This window comes from Tamandua tetradactyla, chromosome 2, assembly GCF_023851605.1.
Source record: "Tamandua tetradactyla isolate mTamTet1 chromosome 2, mTamTet1.pri, whole genome shotgun sequence".
NCBI classification, from domain to species: Eukaryota; Metazoa; Chordata; class Mammalia; order Pilosa; family Myrmecophagidae; genus Tamandua; species Tamandua tetradactyla.
In genome coordinates this window covers 59,768,563-59,779,746 of record NC_135328.1, presented here as the reverse complement: position 1 = coordinate 59,779,746, position 11,184 = coordinate 59,768,563, and the positions used below count along the sequence as shown (strand labels likewise).

General features: G+C 45.3%; 1 protein-coding gene across 1 annotated transcript; it reads right to left on the bottom strand.

Annotated features, from left to right (window-relative positions):
- Positions 1 to 4,162: 4,162 nt before the first annotated feature.
- On the bottom strand, positions 4,163 to 5,193 carry LOC143656306 (olfactory receptor 2S2-like). Its single transcript, XM_077128326.1, has one exon. The coding sequence runs from the start codon at positions 5,120 to 5,122 to the stop codon at positions 4,163 to 4,165; it is 960 nt and encodes a 319-aa protein (XP_076984441.1). The 5' UTR covers positions 5,123 to 5,193.
- Positions 5,194 to 11,184: the final 5,991 nt, after the last annotated feature.

Below are 11,184 nucleotides of genomic sequence, written 5' to 3'. Positions count from 1 at the left end.
TATAGCCTTGCTTTAATGTGGACATTTTCACAGCCTAGACCTGTAAACGTGTAACTTAATAAGTTCTCCTTCTTAAAAGCTGTTCTGTTTCGCGTATGCTGCATTCTGGCAGCTAACAAACTAGAACAAGCTCCTTCTGAGTAGGCTGGTGGGCGAGGTCCCGAGTGCTGGGAAACAGGGCTCACCACAGCTGGGGCAGTCACAGGACCGCAGAGGGACCAGGCCCTGCATGGCGGCTACTTCCTTTCCTGTTTTGTTTATTTTTATTCAATAAATTCTTTCTTCGTTTCATCTCCTCGAGGGTATGAATGATATTTATTATTAAAATTTTGCTTCTCTCTGAGTGCAAGGCAAATACCGTGGTCTCTGTCCTCATGGAGTGGGATGTGAGCCACCTGCCAACTTATGAGTCCTTCAGGTACTCCCCTTGGTCTCTCATCTCTTTAGTTTCCTCAGCTGCAAAAAGGTGGTAAAACCTGCCCTCCTTCAGACCTCCTGAGACCAGGCAGCTGTTCCGGTGATGCTGCCTTGGAAACCACAGCCCCTTCCTGTCCCCAACTCTCTGTAGACCACAGTGCTCCTCCTTCTTCCTGGCCCAAGGTTCTGTGATGCTTGTTTCCAGAATCTCCTCTGGCACAGAGGCAAAAACTTCCCGTGCCAGTTCGGTCTTTTGGGCTCCCAGGCACTCCAAGGCATTGAGCCTCAGCAGCTGCTTGTTTTAGGAGAGTAGAGTAGCTGGATTGGGATTGGGTTGTGAGAATGTCACAATTGCTGTAGAAGAATCTGTTTTCCCAGAATCCTCCTCAATCCTCTTTCTCATTTAGAATTTTAAAGACTTTCTTTTTTATGCATTTTAATCTGGTTGGTCCAATTGGTTGGTTCCTCTGGAATTCATCTAGCTGTTTGATGAAAGGCTTTATGGAAATGGGACCCAAAACAATAAGCCTAGCTCTGAGCATTAGGGCAGAAGTAGGAAATTAAAACCAACAGAGGCTGGAAACAACTGCTGCTGCTAGAGCAACACAGACAGGAAGCAAACAGGAAGGAGTCTTTTTTCCCCTTCTTTAGCCTTCTCCACTCTCCCTCTAGTGTCCCTACTGGCAGAGCCTATAGGGAGATGGCTGGCAAGGGAGAAGTGTGGTTTACTGAGTCCCAGCTCAGCATCAAATGCAGAGGATAGGAGGAGAGCTTTGAAGCTGAGAGACAATAGCTTAGTAACGACCACACGCATCTATCACATATTAAAAGACTATATGTATTTGGGTCTATTTTTGCACTCTATTCTGTTCCAGTGATGGATCAATTTCTCTACCAATGTAAAAGTGTTTTATTACTGTACCTTTCATATACCTTGATATCTGGTAGGGCTAGTCATACCTTGTTGGTCTGTTCCACAAAGTTTCTGGCTGTTCTAACACATTTTTCTATATGAACTTTAGAATTTGCTTGACAGGGATTGGGACTGCACTGAATTTATGTACAGGGGACTTGAGAAGTGTGTAATATGGAGACTCCTTATTCAAATTATATCCTTTCATTTATCAAAATATTCATTTGGGTTCTCTAAATAAAGCATTTTGGTTTTATTTATGTAGCTTTGTGTATTCTTTCTTTAATTCAAAAATTTTATTAGAGATGCTGTAGGTTTATAGAAAAATCATGCATAAAACGCAGATTCCATATACCACCCTATTACCAATACCCTGCATGGCACGTTTGTAACAATTCATGAAAGAAGGTTTTTATAATTGCACTATTTACTACAGTCCATTATTTAGAATAGGGTTCACTGTTCGTGTTGTACAGTCCCATGTTTAGTTTTGTGCATTCTTAACTTTAGATCTTAGGTACTCTTTTTTCCTATTATATTTCCCTCCTCTTGGTTACTTCTTCTATGAAAAATTTGATTTTTGCCTATGAATTTAGTAATTAGTCTCCTTATTGAATTCTTCTGTAGTTTTTAAAAATTATTTTTTGATTGGTTTTCCTGTTTTGTCCATGTATATAATTACTAGCTTCTCAATTGTCAATAATAATACAATTATTCCCTACCTTCTCCTATTTTTGCTTTATATATATCTCTTTCTCTTTTCTAATTTAATAGCTGGCATTTTCAAAACTGTTAAACTCTACTGGGTTTGTTCTGCTGAAACACTAGGCATGATGTAGACTTTATGTTAGAGACGTAAGTTTAGTTTTGATAAAGAAGTATATACCCATTCGTGTTTTATTAGAATTTTCTTAAACCTCAGAAATTGATTTTTAACATTTTGAAATAACTTGAGGGCATCTATTGAGATAACCACTCTTTTCCTCTCTTGACTTTAAGATACTCTTAATTTATTCCACCCTTACATCTTTGAAATGCTTTTATATCACTTGGACATGATTTATTATTCTTTTAATGTGTTACTGGATTCTAATCTCTTTCTCTCTCTCTATATCTGCCAGTTGGGTAATGCTGGGTGATTTTGACACAGGTGGAAGGAATGGGACTGTTGAGAATAGAATCAGACCAGGAGAAGTATCTTCATATGTCATAAGGAAGGAGATTATCCGCATTTCATATAAGGGACCAAAGCTAAATTAGGACTAGCTGGTGTGAAGCTCCTGGAGTGTACAGTTTAGCACAACGCATGGAAGAATTTTCTATCGGATCTGAATTAAACAGCTAGAATCTGCAAGTACTGCATTCTCCATCCCTGGAGGTTTCAGCAGATGCTGATCATCAGGGACCGGGATATTGGAGAGGAACTCGTGTTCCATAGATAGGATAGAATAGAAGACCTCGGAAGTGTGTAACGACATTGCATGGCTCAGCGAGTGCCTGAAGTTTGCTCGACTGGCCACTAGATGATAAACTTGTACTTCTGCAGTAGCAAGATTGTCTAGTTCTGGGAAGTGGAAAGCAAGAACATGACTGATTATCCTAAGTGAAAATTTATTAACAAAATATACATTCGTACTTATGCCATTCATTCTTTATAAATATGAGCCCTTAATTATCACTTGATTTTCATAGATCTATTATCCAAGTCAGATGAACTTTATAAAAATAAAATGTTTTCTGATAGTCTCGGAGTTTCGTACGGCTTGTCATATAGCTGCTTTGATCTGTGAACCCCTCACTTGACTACTGTGTTTTCTGTTCTAGACAGGAATTGTGTCTTCTCTCTCTTTTTTAAATTTTTTACAAAGCACATAGCACTGTGCTGTATTCCAAACAATATCACGATTAATATCTTACATTTACATTGTGCTTGCCATTTACAGAACACTTATAATTTCTTGCATAATCTACATGGAGTCCAATGATTAGGTTTTAAAATGTGAAGAAATAGACTGAGCGAGGTTAAGCAAACTGTCTAGGTCACAGATAAGAAAATTATTCCAAATTTTTATTGTGCTTGATCCAGAAGGCTCAGAAAATGCCCTGGCCACTCACACTGCACATATGTATAGATAAGACTCTGAGAATTTCCCAGAAGTTCTCAAACTTATTTAGCCACCACTTTCAAGAGACAAGTTAATATCTCACAGAACACATGTTTTCTGCTTAGGAGTTCTATAAGTGATGAATGCCAAAGTAAAACTCCATACACCTTTCTGAATTTCATTTAACTAGCTAGAAGTGTTTCATAATTTTCAGAGTATCAAAGAAAATAGTCTCAATTTTCTCTTAATTTAAAAGATATTTATCTTAACCAAGTATGTTATTCCTACCCAAAAGTATTGTGTAGGACTTGATCTGTTTCTTTTCAGTACTTGAGTTAAAACGATTCTAATCAACAAAACCACAAAATGAAAGTTTTCATGTTTCTTTGTTCCTCAGACTTTCCTGATGAAACACAACAGAAGCAGCAAAGTTGCCGTGAAAATCATCTTACTTCCCTCTCTAAATCTACAGCTTACACATGAAAAGGACTATTTGATCATCTTTTAGCAAGGATTCAAAATGTCTTCATTCTATTCAATTTCAGTATTTAAATGCTGGCATTTTGAAGCTATCAGGCATATGGTCAAAACACAGAAGATGTACTCAGAAAAGTTAAACATTTCCTGTAAATAAGTCCAGTTCACTTGACTTGGCTTATGAATGAAGCTCTAATGATTGGAAATCCTGTCTTCCATGTGAGGAAGAACTACAAGGACGCTCCCACCTTCACGGGGTGAAGCATTTCTGAGCTCCCAGGTTCCTCACAGCCGCCTTCACGTCCTTGTTCCTCAGGCTGTAGATGATGGGGTTGAGCATGGGGGTCAGCACCCCATAGAAGAGCGAGATGAGCTTGTCTGAAAGGTCCACTTTGTCTTTGCCCAGCGGGTCCTTCGACTTGGGCTTCCCATACATGAAGAATAAGGTCCCGTAGAAGATGATCACCACAGTGAGGTGGGCAGAGCAGGTGGAGAAGGCCTTTCTCCTGCCCTCGGCTGAGGGGATCCTCAGGATGGTGGTGAGGATGAAGACATACGAGACAGTGATGAAGAGAACGGGGACTACCAGAAATATCACATTTGTCACCCCCATGCTGATCACATTGATAGAGATGTCAGCACAGGCCAACTTCAGGACAGCCAGGATCTCACAGGTGAAGTGGTTGATGACGTTGTCCCCACAAAATGGCAGCCGAATTGCCAAGGATGTGTGCACCACAGAAGCAGCACCACCAATGGCCCAGGAACCGGCAGCCATGGGCACGTAGGCAGCTTTTCTCATGACCATGGGGTATCTCAGGGGGTTGCAGATGGCCACATAGCGATCAAATGCCATCATGCCCAGGAGCAGGCACTCTGTTCCCGCCAAGGCAAAAGAGAGTGCCATCTGCAGTGCACAGGCTGAGAAAGAGATGGTTTCCCATGGTGTCAAGAGGCTGCGCAGGATCAGAGGAACAGAGGAGGTTGTGAAGCACACATCCAGGAAGGAGAGGTTCCCCAGGAAGAAGTACATGGGCGTGTGCAGGTGGGAGTCAAGGATGGTGACCAGGATGAGGACCCCATTGCCCAGCAGGACCACCAGGTACATCAGCAGGATGAGCACAAAGAACGTTTTCTCCAGCGTTGGGTGGTCTGAGAGTCCCAGCAGAATGAACCCCACCATGGTGGAGTTCCAATTTGCTTTTTCCATGTTATGCTCCCTCTGTCTTCACAAAGTACAAAGCAGCTCTTCAGCATTCCTTGGAAGAGTCCTAGGCATGCAGTATGTGGTCAGGTCCCTGTTGCCCAGTACGACAACATAGCTGTGCAAAAGAATAATGATTAAAAGACATGGTAGGGGGAATTCTTATTTCTTAGATGAGATAAAGTAAGATCTAGAACAAAAGTTTAAAATGGACCAGCATGTGAGGTGAAGGCCTCCCATGTTCCAGGTGTGCCTGACGGGTTGTTCTGAGGTTGCTGCATCCCCTCGTTGTACCTAAAGGGATGTGGAGGCCTACAGAGCTGAAGTGACTTCTCTGAGTCTGTGTGCATGCCAGGGATGGAGCCAGGACTTGAACCCAGGTGTCTTAATCTCCAGCCCAAAGAAAGATTTTCCTCTGAATTATGATTAATAGATGGAAAATACTATGAATTTTTAAACTGAAATTTACAAATGCTTCATTTTTTTCTGAGCTAAGATACACGAAAAGGAAAATTTCCAAGCTGATACATATCTTGGAACTAGCAAGTTGTCAACCTTCTTTAGACTTTTATTACATATGGGAGCAATCTGTAAAGTGTTAGTCCACATGCTGACAAGAATAAGCTTATCTGAAGGCTCACTCATAATAAGTTTTATTTTTTCAGTCTGCCCACTATTGAAACCACAAACCTGACTGTGTTATTTAGCATTGACATGTGCCTGCTTTAGACATGGATTTATGGCAATCTATGGAGAAGACCTGTAGCTTGGAACTTCATGAAATCAAAAAAAAGAATTAATTTGGGTGATTATTCCCATACTATTGGATGGCAACTACTTTACTTCAGTTGCTAATAACCACACATAAACTAGTTGTCAGAACGCAGGGTATGTGATATTAACTTGTGAAACCCGTCTCATTTAGTTCTTTATCTTGAGGTTGTCCTGTGTATCGTGGGATGGTTTGCAGCATCTCTGTTCTCTGCCCACTAGTTCTTGGTAGCACTTCCCTCTTCCAGTTGTGTGACAACTAAATATGTTTGCAGACATTTCCAAATATCCTAGGGCTTCGGTACAAACTGTTCTCAGTAAAGAGCCGCTTGACTAACCCAGCAAACTCTCCCCATTCTGCAACCACGGAATTCGTTCTTTTTCACCATAATCCGATTACCTTTCCTCCACCCCCCACTGGTCAATCCTGGCCCATTCTGGGTCCCCACCAGGTATTTCTGCCTCAATTTAGCCGTATTACGTCTCCCTTTCAGAATATGAAAAAGTAAACCCTGTAGTCAGCTTCAGAAGAAGACTTAATAGTTACCAGTAGTGGCCCAGGTTGCTGAGATGAAGGGCAGAGGGCTCTGTGCTGGTGCCACACTGAGCACCTCTGTGTGGACAATCTATGCAAACAGAACTTCTATCCATGGAGAACATGGTGGAGCATTGGTGATGCACGGGATTTGATTCACAGGGGAGCTGAGCTGAAGATGTCTCAGAGCCTGGCACTTAAAATTTGTTTGAAAAAAATCTGTTCATTTGAATGGAACTGAATGTTGGGTAAATACTGTACCTGAGTCTAAAGTCCCGAGACCTACCCTGCTTGTGACATGGATATTCTGTGTGGCCTGGGGAAGTCACTTCCCTACGCTGGGCCTCAGTTTACCCATGTGCACCAAGTGAAGGCTGAAGCAGGTGATCTCAAAGGGCATCCCCAACTCCAGTTTGTGTTGGACTGCCCAGTGCTGTTCTCAGCAGGAAGGGAGCAGTGTGTGGTAAAGCCAGCTTCCTACTCTGCGGTATAGACTAAGTGTGTATTATGTGGAGATCTGAATTTTTACTTTCCCTGAAAGATCATTCAGAAGGAAATAGGGCTGTGACAGTCTTTGGAGGGGACTCCGAATGGAAAAATAAAGAGCTCTGACACCAGCAGTCTGAGGAATGGTAAGTCGGAGGGAGGTGGGGGACTGCCACTGAAAGCGAGAGAATAATGGAGGCTTTTACCTTGGTGAGTGAATCCTACCGGCGTGGAGTCGTGGCTTGTCCCAGAGACCTGACTTTGCCTGTTGTCTTGTTCCTAATATGCTGTGTAGTAAAAGGAGCCCCATATACTGTCATGTGACCTTTCTGGAGAGCAACATACCTAAGAGAAGGAACTATTAGGAAAACCACCATACCCGACACCTCTGCATTCTACCTACAGGAAACAGTGAAAAAGGAGGCCAGTATCTGTCAATAAAGCTACTCATCATGGCAATATTTGTCATTGAAAAAAAGCAATAATTTCCCACCAATAATTGACTAAGTAAATTATGACATTTCATATGCTGGGATTAGAGGATTAATTATAATGGAGATTAAAATTATGTTTTGATATTTTTACACTGTAATATGTTATGGTTATATGAAATAAGAAGAATACAGACATCCGGACACTCCTTGTCCCAGGCAGCTCCGAGTTGATTCTCCCCCAGCGCTGTGTAGGGGAGCTCGGTGCCGCCCCTTCTCCATGCAAGGCAAGTTCTGGGACAGCGACTCCCTCACACACACCCAGACAGACTGAGCCCGCCGTACCTGCTCCGGGTCCTCTCAGGAAGTGGAGGAGGGGCACAGACGGAGACACTGCGGAGAAGGCCATGCACAGATGGGGAGGCAGAGCGTCATCTCTACCAGCCACGGGACGCCAAGGATGGCAGCCACAGCCACGGGCCAGGAGACAGGCGTGGGACAGTCTTCCCTACGGGCTGCAGAGGAAGCGTGGCCCTTCTGCAGATGGATTCAGATATCGGGACTCCAGAACGTGAGGCCATAAATGTCTTTAGTGTTAAATAAAAAAAAAAAAAAGAATTCAAAATTGTTCACGCTGTTATGCTCATAATTAGGAAAACAAGAAATGTTTTTATGACTGTGACTGAAAGTAATTATGCTAAACTCAATTGTCCATAGGATTCCTCTTTTACCTCCTGAGTTTTCCCCAAGATATCCTTTAATGCAATGGGCACTCATCACTTTGTATTCAGTAAAACATTCCAGCAATTATAAAGGAAAATAAGAAAAATGGAAAGACTATCCGCAGACTAAGAATCACACGGACGGGTGTGGGCCCGGGCTGGCCTGTCTGCTCACAGCTGTGGTCCGAGGAGGCCCTGGGTCTCTGGGAGCCCGGCCTTCCTCCCTGAGGAGTGGAGCGGGGAGTCCTGGCCCGCCTTCCTCTTGGCAGCACGTGGCGTGGAACAGCAGCAGCAGCCAGGGGCCTGGTCAGTGGTGAGCCCAGGAGCACGTGAAGGACTGTTTGAGGCTGACGCTCAGCTGCTCAGAGCCGGTTGCCGCTGGAAGGCTCCTTGGAGGAGAGACAGGCTGAGGGGCAGGGCTGACGCAGGGACGCACCCTGCAGAGGGCATCTCCACACCTCGTCCACACAGCCACAGTCCAGCCCTCCCCGCATCAACTCCTTATGGCCACTTCACTGAAATCTTGATTCCAGACACATTCTCAACTCCTCCCCTCGTTCCTTGTCAGAGCCTGGACTCCAGAGAAAGTTCCATCCTTCCTCTGCCTGACTTCATTTACCTGAGATGTTCTTTCTTCTTTTTCCCCCTAAACTCTTGTGCAACGTTAGCCTCTGGCAGGCATTGCTCTCCTTTCCTCTCAGTTGTGCTGGGTGAACCCAGGTGCCCCATCCACAGAGTCTTCGTGTAGAGGACATGTCATCCTGGTGAGGCCCCCAAATCCCCAGGGTCCACTTTCCCTGGCAGCTGGGGGAGGTTCTCCAGCAGCAACCATGGACTCCACTGGGCTCTGAGTCCCTAGTCAGGGACCTCGCTAATCCCAGAAGCAATTTAAAGTTTGGAAAGTCAAGTGTGTACAATGTGCACATCTGCACATGCCTGGGGGTTCCAGGGACCACATTGCCTCCTCCCAACTAGAGGCAGGGGCTGGGACAGGCCGGGCCTCTCAGAGCACACGGCAGGTGCCAGCTTCCTCCTGAGCTGACCCAGAGCTCACCTCATAGAAGGGTACCTTGTCTCCAAGTCCAAGGTCTAACCATCCTGGACCGGGAGACATGATGGAAGTCTAACAACAGCAACACCAATTGGTTGTGGCAGCAGAATTGGCTATATTATTTGTAAGGTCTGGCCCCACAGCCCCTGGCTGTAAGGCCCCCACCTGAGCTGAAAATGCAAACGTCTTGTTATGCAGCTGTTTAAACTCTGCCAATCAGTGCCTGCCCTGACAAACATCTGAAAGACCCCCATTGCACACGGCACACAGATATGCACCTGGTCTAAAGTGCACGAAACTCCTGACCTATCACGAGAAGCCCCGTAGGCATCGCCAGCCTATATCTAAGCCAGCCACCCCTGGGGAAGCGCGACTTCCCTGGCCTGCACCCTTAGTGCCCGGACCCGGGAACCTTGCCCCGGGACAATAAAATTTTTAAACTCGGACTCAGTTTCTCTGATTTCTCAATTGGCAACCATTAAAAACCTGACATTTTGGTGCCGAAACCTGGGAGGAGTTCCACGACCCCTCCCAGGGGAACTGACTCCTCCTTACAGGACAGACCTGGGACCCCTTCACCACCCTTGGCCAGCTTGTTCTTCCAATGGAGTTTTAGTGACCTGTGCCTTCTGAGTCAGTGAGTCATCCCTTGTCCATACCTCGGTCTTGTTCCTGCTGGAGGGACCTGTCCGTAATCACAGCCACGTCAGGATCCCCTGTTCAACTGAGTTGTTCTCTGGGGACGCCTGGAGGGCTTCTCATTCTCCTGCCATTTCCAGGGACGTGGGGTGTGGAGACGTCCTCACTCTCACTCTTCCCTGACAGTCCCCCAGGGGGACCCCATTCCAATAGTCCGACCATGCCTTGGGATGCCGCGACTTGGTCTATTTCCAGACTTGACCTAAATTATGGGCAATCAGGAGGCTCACGCGGCCCCAAAAACCCCACTCAGATGTTTAATCCACAATGTGGCTAAATTGGGCATATCCATAAAAACAGAAAAGCTTATCTTCCTGTCTACCATAGCCTGGCCTCAATATCCTCTCCCAAATGGGTCAGCCTGGCCACCTGAAGGCACTTTAGATTTCGAGATCCTTTCTAATCTGGACACTTTCTGCCAACAGACTGGCAAACTGTTGTAGGTCCCATATATCCAGGCTTTCTGGTATCTGAGATCCTGGCCCGAATTATGCTCTACCTGCAATACCGCTCAAGTCCTCCTTGTAGCAAAGAAACCCTCACCCCCTCCTTCCCTTACTCCTCCCTCATCACTGGCTTCTGCTTTCTCCGACGAGCCAGAAGAGCTTGCCTCCCGACCAATCCCTCATACTAACCCCTGACCCCCTCCCTATGCCATGGAACCTCTTGCTTCTCCAGTCAGCTCGCACACCCGGTCACATGACCCACTGGCACCATCTTCTGCCCCAGCGCCATCTGCCACGCTCCTTTGTACCCTTCATGAAGTCGCAGGAACCGAGGGCGTGGTCCACGTTCATGTTCCTTTCTCTCTCTCTCTGATCTGTCTGCTATCGAAAAATGCCTGGGGTCCTACTCCGCAAATCCTACAGCTTATATCAGAGAGTTCCATCATCTAACTCAGGCTTACGACCTTACCTGGCATGATGTCTATATAATCTTGTCCTCCACTCTCACCCCTGATGAGCATGATCGCATCTTAACTGCCTCCCGTACGCATGCGGATCAATTGCACCTGACCAATCCTAACATGCTGGCCGGTGCAACCACAGTTCCTGCGGAAGAACCAAATTGGGACTACAAGGTAGGAGGAGTCAACCATAGACGCTGGGACCCAATGGTCGCGTGCATCTTAGCAAGATTAGAAAAGGCAGCCCGAAAGGTCGTTAATTATGATAAACTTTGGGAAATTACCCAAGAAGCTTCAGAAAACCCCACAGTTTTTTAAAATCATCTTACTGAGGTTCTAGTTCAGCACACTAGTCTAGACCCCAAATCCCCAGCCGGAGCCACGGTCCTAGCCATACACTTTATATCTCAGTCTGCCCCGACATTAAAAAGAAATTAAAGAAGGCTGAGGATGGCCCTCAAACCCC